The sequence below is a fragment of the Staurois parvus genome, unplaced genomic scaffold, assembly GCF_062004578.1.
Source record: "Staurois parvus isolate SC_StPar_1 unplaced genomic scaffold, SC_StPar_1.0 ptg000475l, whole genome shotgun sequence".
Classification (NCBI taxonomy): Eukaryota; Metazoa; Chordata; class Amphibia; order Anura; family Ranidae; genus Staurois; species Staurois parvus.
The window spans coordinates 2,498,401-2,513,380 of record NW_028318271.1 but is presented as its reverse complement, the minus strand read 5'-3'; the positions used below and the strand labels follow the sequence as shown (position 1 = coordinate 2,513,380).

Sequence of the window (14,980 nt, the reverse complement as noted above, 5' to 3'; positions counted from 1 at the left end):
CACTGGTCTAGATAATTGGCTCTTCATAAAATTATCTGTGTTTAAAAAAAATATACAGTGCAAAAAACTGCCCATTTAACTGTTGATCATCTAATAGTTTGCAATATGTTATACTGGAATTAATGATACTTATCACAGTTCCTTGATGTTCACATCATTGTATCCAGAATTCCCATCTGTCTCTCTGAGTGCCAACCCAATCTTTTGTCACCGGCATTAATGTATGTTTGGCTCTCAATCATAGACATTTCTTAGATCAGATAATTTCTGTAATGAAGCCCATAGTATGTGAAAGGAAATCTTGAAGGCTAACTGGGTGTCTGTAGTTAATGAACAGTTATGTACGGGTTGCATTGGAAGATCTTACTTTTTTATTGGCTCCAGGCTATGTATAAAATCTTTTGCCATTCTTAGTATAAGTTTTAGAGCAACCTTATGCTCTAGAGGGAATATATTCCATAAACGAATGGGACCTACTGTATATTAAGACTATACTAATGAAATATAGATATGGCCGTTCGGTTTGCGATTAAGCTGACAAAATATATCAGTCTTTAAGAAAAAACAGCTCTGTCATTTTGATCGAATGTTTTTATTGTATAAGAATCCCATTACCCTGATTTTACTTATCCCGACTGGTGGAGGTTCAATGGTTTTGGGCATTTCTACATCCCATTTCTGTGTATGGAGAAACCTCTGATCCTTGCAGTCAACAAAAACTAGCACATGGAGCAAAGAGATGGCAGTAATGTAAGAAGCAGCATAATCAAATAATGAAACCTGATAGGAGAGGGTACTGGTGAAGTGGTTGGGTTCATTTAGATTCCATAGCTGCCCCACACTGTATACAATAAACACCCGTATTTGTTTTCTTGTCATTACAGCTCAGTGACATGTCCTCTCCAGTATCCTCAACATCAACTCCACTATCAGCCAAAGGAGAAATCTTTTTCACAGAAAAAGGCAGCAAGGTAATACTAAGCGATCAGTATATTAATGCTGATATATATCAGATTAATGGATGTTTTTCTTTGTTTTTATTTTCCTCCATTGATTGACATAGGAACTCTTTAACCTTTGGGTTATGCTGTCGCCTACAAGAGGATAGGACACTAGTAAGCAACTACTGTAGATCTACCAAGAACAACCCCTCCTGCTATCAGCAGGCCTCTGTTTTTCTGCTAGTGTCCTGAGAGAAAGGACATGTTTTTTCAGCTCTGTCTTGTTGAAGATTAACCTATTTTGGTTAGTGTGTTTTTGTTACCCTTTAATATTTTTTTCTTCCATCAAAATTCTTTTCTACATCACTGCTAGAGTTTATTTCTCCAATTGCAACTATACAGCTCAATTATTCTCAGCCTGTTATTTGGAGTATTACATTCAAACCCTGCTGGACTGGATATTGCAGGGATTGCCTTGAAGTGACCTTTAGGCACCTGGTTCAGTTTTGGTAAAAAAAATAGCCATGGAGCACTTTCCAGGTCCAGAGCCACTGGCATTGCCTCAGTGGTTACCTTCTCTTTGAAGATTTACTTAGTGAGTAGACCAGTAGGGACAAACATTGAGAGCATAGGTCACCAGGCACTTTTAAATCACCTGTTCCTGGCAGTTCCTACCACAGAAGGGTTTAATGGGCATCCAACCCTCAGCTGCTACCAGCTGTCTGGGTTTGGTGAGTACCCAAGGCCTTTCTTCTTACCCCGAGCGTTGCATCTAATTCTAGACTTAGGAAGGACAGCTCATTTGTACTGGGTAACCCCAGCCTATACTCTAACGGCTTTGGAGATGGTTTCATTGTGCCTAATGACTGTGCCAACATATCACCCTGGGTACATATTGCCCTCTGTTGTTAAAGTCTGTTCCATCAATGGAGTCCTCATTGGCTCTGTTGGGTGTAATTGGATCCTCTACCCATTTAGCTGAGTTGTTAACTACAGTCATTAAAGACTTGCAAATTTTCTGTCTAATTTTCTACTAACTAGTGGCTTTGGAGTCATCAGAAATAAAGGACTTTTCCTGAGTCTCTGAGTCACTCCAGTCCCTGACCAAATTTAAGGAGAGAGTTTCAGCTCGCAATGATGGGTGTGCAGCTCTCTGAATCTAGAGGATCAGCCTGTGGTTTCTACCAGTGCTGTTTCCAGTCTAGCTTTCTAAGGCCTCAAAGGCTTTCCCTTTTGCATCCACTTTTCCAACTGTTTTTTTATGGAGATTGGAAACACCCATGATAAGCTTTTTGCTCCCCCTAGAAACTTATTGACCTCGTACTTTAAAGGGCCAAATTTCTTCCCTTCTTATCCTGTTCCAGGGACTGTTGGCCTCTCACTCTTTCTCTCTGTCTCTCTGTCTATTCTTCTGTAACACCATAAGATCTAATTTTTGTTCGAAAGTTTTCATTTTAAGAAAATTCTTTTGATTTTTCTAATAATTAGTGGATTTGTTTTTGTCTGCAGTGATGAGAAATTTGGAAGGAACAGAATGGAAAATAAAGTTTTCGCTCAGCAAAATCCATTTGATAACAAATTTGACTGTTAAAAGCAAACAAAATTTTGAAGTATTATGTACTGAGAAATTTTGTGGAAATGTTTGTACAAACTTTCAATGAAAATCTACTAGTGTATGGCCAGCTTTAGAGGTGAACTCCAAGCAGATATAAAAGACACAAGTTAACCCAGCCCCGTATTCAGTAATTGTTTGTTAAATGTGTGTGTTGTTTTTTATGCAAGCAGTATAAGTACCAGAACTTGACTTGTTATTAGCCTTTTGCACTTTCCTGCACAGCAGAGCTCAGACTGCGACAATGAACAGTAGCACAATGAGACATTCAGTTCAGCATTCATGCGCTAAACAGGAGCATTCTGAGGGTGCAGAATAACAGAGAGATGAGTTGATAATCTGTTGCTTACCCTTTATTGTGCAGTCACAGACTGGGAGAGGAACAGGATCTGTAAGTGTTACTTAGGTCTCCTCTGCCAGACCAGACTGTGCCATGTGACAGAGCTGTGCAAAAATATCAGCACTGGATGGACAGAAATACAAATCCTTTGACAGGTAAAACAGTTCTCTCTTTCCATATGTGTATTTAGCTGTTTGCTTGGAGTTCAGCTTTAAACAGATCCCTCCAGGAGTTATCTTGCTGCATTCTGATTATTCAGCTGTTTTTTGGGCGTTTTTTTAATTCGGCATTCAGGTTTTTTTTTGGGTTTTTTTCCTGCAGGATGAAAATACGTCTTACAGGAGAGAATTCAGAGACAGACTAAGTGACAGCACAGGTAAAATAATAGATTGCATGACTTCATCTGTAGCAGATAGGTAAGGTGATAAAATCATTCATGCAAAGACTGTGTCAATTTAAATATGCACTACCTGAATGATTAATTTTACCATCCAGGCCTCTTCTTGTAATTATAAGTGGTTAGAAAGCAGATTATTGGTAGAAGATTAGTTGTAAAAAAAAATCTGTTCTCCGGTATATGGACACCTTAAAGAGGAACACCATTTAAAAAAAAAATTCCCTCTTTGCTCTCAGCATATGCTGACTGTTATCAGTTACTATTGTTCCAAGTTATCTCTGAGGAATGCGGAACCCCTCTCTTCTATGATATAGAGAAAAAGAGAGGGTGAGGGTTCTGTATTTCTGTCGTAGGGTAACAACACAGTTCCTCTATACAGTAAGGTGAGAGTTGTCACCCTAGGACGGGAAGTGTGTTATTAGGCTGATCAACAGATGAAAATAAAGAGAAAAGGCCTGCAAAGTGGAAACATATACAAGCAAAACATCTAAGGACTGGTAAGCCCTTCTTTTCTTAGGGTCCTATCATGCTGATCCATTTTTATAAGTTTCTGGGGTAAAAAAACAGCAGACAAAAAATGTATGCAAAATATATCCTTTTCCTGCATGCTGCATCTTTGGCACACTCTATAATAGCACACCAAAAATGCATCTCCCATTGATTTCTGTGGAAACCGTGGTGCGTTTATTGAGTCACATGTCGAAGTTTCACATGTCGAAGGTGCATGATTGGAGTCAGGAGTCCAGAAAATGTGTCAAAAACACATCAAAGGCCTGGCAAAATTGCATATGTGTTTTACCATGATTTTATAAACAAAGCAGTGTGAAATGGCCCTAATGGTAATGTTGAGTTATCATACTGCATCTGTGGAGGAGTATTGTTGTTGTCTCCCTGGGAGAAGCAGTTGGTTAGGACTACAAAAAACCTCCCCACTTTTCCATGAGGCCTTTTTCACATGAGCCATAAAAATAGGTAAGTTGATCTGCGTATTCATTGCCCCTCCCTGACCACCCACCTACAAACATAAATGATGTCCACTCTGGTGAGTACACATTGCTGCAGGTGTGATGCTTTGCATTTTGGTGCAGTGATTTTAACTTGGCATGTCGAGTTTCATTGGCAGCATGTTCTGCCAAACTCCCCTATTAAAGTCCATAGAACTATCCCACTAACGATTGGCTTGCAGTTGCATTGTAGATATTCAATGCAAAATACATTTAGTAATACCCCTTTAGTTGGAAAAAAAACAGTAGAAAAACAACAAGCATTCTGGAGGCAGTAGTCTCACCCACTAAATGTCTGCAAGCCACCCCTGAAAAGTGATCCACTTTGGATCACTTGTCAGGGGGAAATAGGGACATAGTTCTGAGGAGCTCTGTACTTCACCAAGAGAAATGGGAAAAGTCAGCAAATGCAAGGCACACAGGAAGTAATTGGCTTACCAGATTTCTGGCAGGATCAACAGGTAATCTTTTTTTCACAAAACAGATGTAACAAAAGACTTTCAATGGTGTATATATATATATATATATATATATATATATATATATAACAGGCCAAATGTATACAAATAAAAGAGGTTCATTGTCAAGGTTTACATATAACTTTCTAAGCTCTGGAATTGTCTTCACCTGAGATGGAGAAAGGCCTGAGTGAATTAAGTTCTGGACATATAACACCAGTGGATCATTGGAAGCAGGAGCAGACTGACAACTAATGGGGCCCCCGGGCAATAGGGGATCATGGGGCCCCTGTGTCCTTGCCCAAACTCAAAAAAGCCTATGAAAAAGGTACCGGGGCATCACATTGGGCCCCCTACTGACCCTGAGCCCTCGGGCAGCGCCCAAGTTTCCAAATGAGCAGTCCGCCCTTGTCTGGAAGGGAGCTCAAACATTTGCATATACCAGATGGTAGGTTTTGGTTTCCAGTCTGTGAAATCAAGGAGACAAATAGTAGACAAGTGCTAAAATTTGCAGGAACGTGTCATGTTCAAACTTGTTAACAAAACGTGTCATTTGATCCAAGTGTCTTAAAATTTACAAAACAACTGTATGTCAGAAATCTGTTTTCCTGGTATCCTTCTCCATTGCTCCCCACTGCCTGAAATATGTGACTGTCACTACTTTGAAATCATATAGGCTTAGGGCACACACTGCAGGACTGGGAAACTACTGAATGGTTCTCAGCAGCAATATTCAAAGAGCAGGACAACATTTAAAATAAATTTTAAAAAATGCACAATGCAGCTTCCATCACTTACCTTCTACCCCACGCTGGCTATGGCACTCTCCTCTGCACAAAGCTCCAGTTTGTGGGCGGAGCATTGACATCATCACGTACAATACAGGGCTATGAACTCTGAATTGTATGCTGAAGAGGCTGGAGTGTGATCAGAGCTGGTCACAGCTTACAAAGCAGGCTGCGGGGGGACTAGTCGCAGTGCTGGAGCCATGAGTAAGGTAATAGTTTATTCCCTTTCGGTGCACCCGTGGACATAATAGCATTTAACTCTTGCAGTGTGGGAGGCCCCACAGGGTCAATGTGTCTATGCAAGCCAGAATGACTATGTCTCTGCTAAGGTTTTCCCTGCACCTCCTATACTTACCTTAGTAGTGCTCCCCTGTCGCCCCAACTCTGTCACTGCTTTCTCAAAATCACTGGTGTCAGCAACCATGGAGAGCGGTGAGAACAACCACTTGTCTTGTGACAGTCCTTGGTCCCAGCAATTGGCTGTAGACCCATCTGTTCACTGGTACAGGGGAGGGGGTCACATGCTCCTTTATACCAGGTAGTGTTGCCAGCTGTGTTGGAGGAAGCATTGGCGAAGCAGGGCTGGTAGGGTGAGTATCAGTGGGTCTAGGGCCCATTGCAGTAAAACTGTGGGTGATTTACTAAAGCATCATAGAATGTTCCCCTAGCTTGCAGAATAAAGTGAAACTGCTCACTTCAGTTATCTGATCACGTGCAATGTAAAATCTTATTCAAAGTTCAAAGTTAACGTAGCTCTACTGCATTCAATAAGCTGAATGAACATTATCAGCTGCTTTAGTAAATCAACCCAATTGTCACTGTGCCACCTGCATGGGCAAGTTGACAATCTCTTTACCTATCACCAAGACGCATTAGGCATCACCTTCTACTTGACCATACTGTATTTATAATAAACTGAAATTACATTTTTCAGCAGCATCATTAATTGTATAATTATTTATTGATTACAGGGGAAGACAGTCTTCTTGATGTAAGTTCCGAGGTGGAACAGCAAGACACTCTTTCACTACTGCAAGCAAAAGTGGCTTCTCTGACATTGCTAAACAAGGAACTGCAAAACAAGTTACAGGTTGGTCGAATCCAAATTTCCTTAGGCAACCATAATCAATGAATCTGAAAAAAAGTTGAAGCCATTCAAATAAAAGATGACTGCTGCAAGCACCTTGCAGTAGTGTCAAATGGTTTGTCCCTCTCCCTGCAACTGCCATTTATGCTGGACAGCTTAGTCTGCATACATATAACCAAATGTGAAGTGCTGCTTCTTAAAAATCACAATATGCATAATTAAAATATTATATAATGCTTGATATAATAAGAAACTCATTATACTTCAAAAAAATAAAAAGAAAGAAAGTCCCAGTAGTCCTCAATAAGTGCAAATTGAAGTCCAAATACACCCATAAGCAATACCTCAGCACATTGTGAATCTTTTACACAGTGTCATGTGATGTTGAAAAAAGACTCTCGATACCACATATAAAAATACACCCCTTACCAAATGATCAGCCGCCTCTTACTGTATATAGCAGTGAAATGTGCTCATCCAGAATGAACAGGTAGCCAGAGACACCATAACCACAATAAAAACTCCTCCTTAGATCTTCGCTCCTTTCAGTGGGCCAAAAATTTAGATAAGCCACAGATCGCATAGTGGTTTAATTAGTTGGTTCACGCAGAATCTTGTGCACTTTTGCATACAAACCAATCGGCTTACAGGTTTTATTGCTAAAGCTTATTTGAACAAGCTGAAGTTAGAAGCTGATTGGCTACCAATCACAGGTGCACAAGATTCTGAGTGAACCCACTTTAGTAAATAAACCCCATAGTGTGATGTTGAATAAATATGAGTTTATTCGCTCATAAACATATTCACAGGCAGTAATGACAGACATGCATATTGGTAAGAATCCACTGAACAACATGTATGCACGGCATGTGAAGACACCAGACAGCGTGCCCCGCCCAACGTGTTTCATTAAAAATAACATCCTCAGGGAACCAGAAGCACACAGCTTAGTCTGCATGTAAATGTGGAGAAAATATAAATAAAGACGCAATAAAAAGGGAAGTAATTTGCAGCTCTTGCCATTTAGGCTAACCCTAATTTATTTCCCTCTACTAGATTGGGTTTTATCATTCTAGAACCCTGGGCCCCTTTGACACAGTTGGTCTGATCAGGTCTGCCTGTCAGTTTTTCAGGTGGACCCAGTTGGAAGTTCCATTTTGGTCTATGGCAGCTGCCATATGTAAATGGACTTTTATCTGTTTACATCCAATTACCTTTGTTCCAAGTCTGCGTACTTTTATGTAGTTTGGGACTCAAACATGGCGGATCAGAGGTAGACTAGTGTAAAAGGTCTGTTTACACCCATTCACCCGTACATCTATCATTGCTCCAGGAAGCCTCATTTTTTAAAATCGGCAGAAAACTGAACTGACATGGATGTTACAAAAGCAACATCCAGTCCATTCTGCTCTGATTTAGCAGGGAATTGTTCATGGGTTCCCTGCTTATCAGACCGAATAGTGTGTCCATGTGAAAGAGGTCTTAAGGACGCTGTCTGCCCCACAGAGGTTATACTTACGCCACATACTACATCACATCCACCAATGAAGAATTTTTGTTTCCCCTGTTTTATGCAACCAAATGTGTCCTCCCCATTGATAGACCTGCAGCATGTTCGTTCTTGAAATTTGTACTTTGTAATCATTGGTCTGCACCTTATTTTCCTATTGTGTAATCTTTACCACAAACTCACCGAATGCTTAGTTTGGACACACGTAACATTTAAGAAAGTATTTTGATTCCTTGTACATTTTAAACTTCTCTGAATAGTGATACATTTGAAAAGCGGTATCTCTGTCTTTGTGATATTACTGGCTTCTTGTCTGATATTTCTAAATAGTAATATACAGTTACAAAAATACATTTTCTCTTATGTTCAATGGCGGAAACAGCTTTTCTATTTCTATTGACCATAGGGTTGTTGCACCAACTACTAGGAAGAAAAATAACACCGCTCCACCTATGGGCAGTACTAGCTGGTATAAACCCCTTCTCTGCTATAAGAAAGCCATAGTTGTCTTGCAGTTTCAGTTCTTTGGTTTGTCCACCCCTCATTGAGGCACTGTTTTGGGACTTACCTATGGTCAAGAATAGAAGAGCTGTGTCCGTCATTAAACATAAGAGAAACTGGATTTGTTCTACTCGCCGTAAAATCCCTTTTTCTGAGTTCATTAACGGATACAGCACCCACCCATCTTCTTACCCGGCTTTGTGACTAACTGACTTGCTTATAGCAGAGAGGGGGTTTATACCAACTAGGACTGCCCATAAGCAGTGCTGTATTCTTTTTCTGCCTAGTGTCCTACTCCTGTAGGTGGCGCTGTAATCCTGTAGTCAAGAATAGAAGAGCTGTGTCCATCAATTTACTCAGAGAAAGGGATTTTACAGTGAGTAGCACAAATCTTGTTATTTTCTGCTATAGCGGTCCTGTATCTTCATATTGTATCATTTTGTTGTAGCTTTCCCTTTCTCTAATTTCTTTCTTTTACACTTTATGTACTCTCCCATTGCATGGCAAGTAGATTATATTTATTAATTTTGATTTGCTTTTTATATAAAAACATTGTACTTTTACTGGTTTTAGCATGGGTTTTTTACACCATTTGTCCTTTTCACTACAGGAAAAAGCCAATGCTGAAGCTATACCAGATATTAGTTGTGATTCGTTTCATTCTACCCAAGCGGAGTTATCTATTGCCAAAGATAAAGAGGCAAAGTCAGCAGCCGTTATTTCTGATAACTCGGACATTTCCTATGAATCCCAACCAGAAGTGACAAAATATGAACTGAAAGTCAAGCAGCTTGAACAAACGATAGAAGAAATGCAGATAAAACTTGAGGAATCAGAAACAATAAGGAAGGACCTGGAAACACATATTCAGTCAATAACTGCAGGTTGTCACACCTTGTTCAGCACAGAAACTTCCGAAGCGCCTTCTGATACAGACCTTCCGCCTCAGGGATCACTCAACGAGCAGAAAGACAACACATCACTAAAGCCAAATCTTCAAAGGATGTCAAGGGTTGATCAAGAGTTAGACGAAGAAGGCATTGCAAAATCAAACGAGGACAATGCCATGGTTCTGGAAGAGTTTGAAGTGCTAAAGAGAGAGTATCAGGATGTTCTTGCTGAAAGTGAAAGGAAAGAGAATGAGATGAACGATTTACGACACCAAATAGATGTTGTAACTCAAAGCATTGTCAATCTGGTACCCATAGAAAGACAAGAAGAGATGGAGAAGTCTTACTGTGCAGTCATAGAAAAGTTAAACGTAGAGAATTCTGAACTTAACAATAAGCAGGAAGACCTTCTAGAAGAAATAAAAAAATTAAGGAAAGAGTTGGACTGTCACAAAGAGTCTGTTACTTTGGCAAATGGGCATGAAGAGGAAGATAGGTCTATTATGATAGATGAGTTGACCAAACAAGTCAGTGAGTTGTCTTTGTTGTACAGTGAAGCCCAAATGGAACTAGAAAAGACAAGGCAAGCTTCTAATCATATCTCATCTGACTTCATTCATAAAGATGAGCATTTGAAGCACTTGCAAGAGGTTGAAGAAAGCAAAGAGAAAGTTGAGAATGATTTGGTTGATTTAGCATCTCAGCATGCCAGAATATTAGAGGAATTGTGTGAGTTGAAGCAGCAGTTGGACAAGGAAAAGGAAGACACACCAGATTCAGAGCTTCAGAGGGTTATTGATGATTTGAAGAAGCAGATTGAAATAATGAAGGTGGAGAAGAATGGACTGATGGAGAAGATTGCTTCTCAAGAGTCCAGAATGAAGAGTTTGGAAGGTGAATTGCAGCACGAAAAAGTCACTGTCCAGGAATCGGCTGTAACTAAAAGGCTATTGGCAGAAAGGCAAGTTTCTTTAGAAGAGGAAATAAGCACGTTGTCTTCACAAGTAAGTGATTTATTGAAGGAAAAAGACAAGTTTTCTGTAGACAATGGAAAAGCTCAAAGGGACATTACACAATTAATGGAGGAAAAAGAAGTACTGGAAGGCCAACTTAAATTAAAAGAACACGAAATCGATGAACTTTGTATGAAATATGAAAAAGTTCAGGAAGATCTGGTGGAAATGAAGAAGCTGTCTGAAAATACTTCAAAAGTAGACGAAGACAAAGATAAGAAGGTTGGTAACCTTTTCTGCAAACTATAGTGCAATGAATCCAGAATTCCTGTTAAGATTTGTAGAATATACAGGGCCCATTCAAACCTATTCAATTTAAAGTAGAATTATAGGCAAAATGTTTTGTTTTTTTTTTCATTTCTGATAGAATAAGGGAGGGTTGTAACCCCTGTCAGTTTATTTTTTTGCATCTGTGTCCCATTGAGGAGATTTACCTTCACTTCCTGTCCCATGGCCAAAACAAGAAGTGGGAGATAATCCCTGCAATTTAGGGGAATTCCTTGGGGACCCCAAGGTCACCAGAACTAGTGTCCCCATTGGAACATGTCCCCTTTATTATTTTTCTGAGGACACCCCAAAATTCAGGGTTTTCTTTTAATTTCACTTTCGATAATAATGGTAAACAGGACAAACAGGGAGAGTGAAACTCCCTAACGGGGACACAGACAGCAATAAAAACCTGACAGGTATCCTAATCCCTCTCCATTCCATCCACAACGGAAAAAAAATTATTGTATGTATATGGATTACCCATTGTTTTTAATAATGCTAGTTCACATCTGGGTATGTGTTGATGTGCATTGCTCAGCCTCAGAGTCGATGCACATTATAGGGCCTATTGATAATGCAGGACAGGATTGTTGATAAAGCTTGTGAAAATGCATGAAAACATGCACAGAAAGATGTGAACCCAGATGGAAGTTTTTTAAGCCATGGTCTACCTGCAAGAGATGGATTAAGGAAGAATAGGGCCCTGGGTGGGGTAGCTGTTTTCTCTCCCCCCATCATCTTTTCAGTTGGCATTGATTAGGATTGCTAGGCACAGGGAAGCCATCTCATTTGCATTGTCTGTGCTGTCATAGCCTATCCCATCAGGCACCAGGTATCTACAAGTACATACTCCCTTGTGAATCCACAGGCTCCATCTCCGTGGTTTACTGCATGAACATGAAGGATGTACTGTAGCTGAGTCCCCTGGACATATACCAGACCGTTGGCTCCTAGCTAGGTTGCTTTATGAACGATCTGGCTATGCTACAATTAAAAGTAAGAAGCTAGTGGTGAGCAGTGGTCATCTCCACTTTTAGACTTGACAAGCCTCAAGATACAAGGAAGGTCAGGTCATCATTGACTTACAATGTTACTGCAGAAATCTATCAGGAGACGCTGAATAAAATTAGACTAATCTTAGCACAAAATACGCTGACAATCCCATTGTACATTGCGACAAGCATCTTCTCACAGATCTCCGTTCTGCACTCACATTGCAAGGAATAACTGCTTGTTTATTCTAAGGGAGAGTAAAAGCACATTTACTTACCTGATCCTCCTGGCAGACGGCACTCCCCCTTGCTCTGGCAGTGGACTTGCTACTGGCATCATCATGTTCAGTGCAGGGCTATGTACGCTGCATCGGTCTTGATGATGTCAGGACCTTACACCGCTGTAGCATGGGGGAGAAGATGCTGCGGGGACTGGTCTACCAGCATGGAGGATCGTGTAAGTAAATATTCTTTCCTATGCCCTCTAGACCTAAACAAGCAGTTAGAATTCTCAAGTTTACTGGAGTTCAACTTTAAGAGAATGCTGAATATATAGTTACATTGTTAGTCTGGCTGAAAGAAGACAAAAAGTCCATCCAGTTCAACCATAAAAAAAAAAAAGTTATAATCCTACACCCACAATTGATCCAGAGGAAGGCAAAAAAAACCAGAAATGCATGATCCAATTTGCTCCTGCAGGGGAAAAAAGTCCTTCCTGATCCCCCGAGAGGCAACTGGATATTCCCTGGATCAACTTTACCTATAAGTGTTAGTATCCAGTTATATTCTGTGTATCTAGGAAATAATCCAGGCCTTTCTTGCAGTGATTATTAAACAATTTCTTTATTCACTGTTGTGATTTTTTTTATCCTTTTGTTATCTATTGTTTTAATTTATTCTTGGTTGTTTATATGGACTAGTGAATATTTAGGTGTATTGCCAAAGGATGTTTCCTTGTTCATATTTATAGGTAAAGGGGAGCTCTGGGCACATTGTGGAATGTAATAAAGTATTTACACTGATAGTTCAGCTGTTAGTGTTTAGTATAAGAGCAAGAGCACAGAGCCTCAGCTATATGATTTAAGATAGAAGGATGGTCTGGTCATTGTTGAATTGCAATCTTATAGCAGAGATCTTCCTAAAATCTACCACAGAAATGTTATTGCTTTGATCAGTGGTTCTCAACCACCGGGTCATGGCCAACCACTGGGCTGTGGCCTGTCTCTTCTTGGGCCTTCAGTCACCTGCAGGCCTACTAACTTCCCACAGTGCCTCCCAGTGTCACCTAACCTCCCATAGTGGTCCAACGTAGCCCCTAACCTCCCCCTAGGCCCCCTCAGAGCCCCCACAGTGTCCCCTTCAGAACCTCCATTCCCCCACACAGTGACATCCAGCCCCATTCAGAGCCTACCGTCATTTCAGTGAATATTTTATATTCCCATACATTTACTGTGTTAGCATAAACTTTTTTTTTTTCTGTTATTGTTTTTACTGTTTATTGGGCCCTTGTCTTGAAGGTTGAAAATAGATACTTAAAGCGAAGCTCCAGTGAAACCTAAAAAAAAATAAGTCAGCAGCAGCTGACTTTTAAAAAACACTCACCTGTCCCATGATCCAGCGGTGTACTCTCCACAGCCAGTTTCACCGGCCATCCTCTCCCCAGCACCGGCATCCTAAGTGTGGGCACCCAGCTGTGACAGCTTGTGCCAAGTGCCCACTGCACAATTAGCGCTGCACCTTGTGAATGGTCCCGCAGTCTTTTGGGTCCTGATATGTGTCTCAGAAGAATACGTAGAGGGAGGGAGGGCAATTTTGCTTCCGATTGCCTAGGCGGCTGCAGCGGAAGTAGGAGCGGATACCTGTCAAAATCTGGTACCCGCTCCCCAAAGGTGCCAATTCCTCACAGGGAGCGGGAGACCAGTACTTTAAAGTGAAATGTCCCCTTTTGGGTGCAGCTCCGCTTTAATGAAATGTTAAACCTTTAGCTGTTTTCTGTATATTGTGTTTTTATTGCTGTGTTCTCATTGGAGGGATTTCCCCTCACTTTCTGTTCTTTTTGACACAAATGACATAGAGTACCATCTTGTCTGACACCCATCAAGTAAGCAGGGTGTAAGGAGAATTCATAGGAATGGGGGCACAGTCAACATTATACTGGAAGGCTAATACTAACTCTTCTTAAAAATAGCCCCCCCTTCCTTCTTATTATGTACAAAAATGATCTGTGCAGTGAACTGTTTTTAATCTGCTCCTGTCTGATAACATGATCTGGCAGCTCCAGCTCTCCTGTGTAAAGGACCACTTGAAAACGACTGGATATTACTGGAGCTGTGTTCATGAGCCATAAGTTCCCATTGGTCTAGCCACTGTCGGCACTCCATTATCTCCCCAGCAGAAGCCGCTCAGTGACAAAAGGGAGCCGTAACTGCCAGATCATGTGACTGGAGCGGATTAAAATAGGCAAGTACGCAGATTTTTTTTTTATACAGGGTATGCAGGATTGGTAGAGGGAAACAACATTTTAAGAATAGTTGTAGTTAGGCTTATCTTCCACATTGACAAAGGCTATATTCCTTTCATGCTGACTGTGTAAAAAGTAAAAACATATTCTTGATTTAAAGCGGAGATCCACCAAAAAGGGGAAGTTCCACTTTAAAGATTGGTCCCCCTCTCCCCATTAAGGATTGGCACCTTAGGGGAGTGGGTACCTCAAATTGACAGGTACCCACTTCCGCTGCGATCGCCTTGGCGATCGGAAGCGGAAGTTGTCCTACCCTCCCTCCCCGTAGTCTTGTGGGACACGTGACAGGTCCCAGAAGATAAGGCCATTCAGGAAATGGAGCACTACTCGCGCATGCGCAGTGGGCACCCGGCTGTGAAGCCGCAAGCTGTCACAGCTGGGTGCCCACACTAAAGATGCTGGTGCCTGGAATACAGGACGGCCGGTGAAACAGGCTGCTGCGGGGGCACCGCGGGATCGTGGGACAGGTGAGTGCCTGTCTGTTTTTTAAAAGTCAGCAGCTACAGTTTTTGTAGCTGCTGACTTTTATTTTTTTTACAGAGTGAGTGGAACTCCACTTTAACATAGAAACTTAACATTTGCTTGAACATTTCACCATTAAAGCAGAACTACATTATATCTGAGCACCACAAACCAAAAACACTATTTTAATTCAT

General features: G+C 40.9%; 1 protein-coding gene across 3 annotated transcripts in view; it reads left to right on the top strand.

Annotated features, from left to right (window-relative positions):
- RAI14 (retinoic acid induced 14) overlaps positions 1–14,980 on the top strand; it is a 269,154-nt gene that overhangs the window by 240,570 nt on the left and 13,604 nt on the right. For all 3 annotated transcript variants that reach the window (XM_089689447.1, XM_089689445.1, XM_089689446.1), the window contains 4 exons: positions 885–971; positions 3,215–3,269; positions 6,512–6,630; positions 9,249–10,763. In XM_089689447.1, coding sequence (XP_089545573.1) covers positions 885–971; positions 3,215–3,269; positions 6,512–6,630; positions 9,249–10,763 — 1,776 coding nt within the window. The remainder of the gene's footprint in view (positions 1–884; positions 972–3,214; positions 3,270–6,511; positions 6,631–9,248; positions 10,764–14,980) is intronic.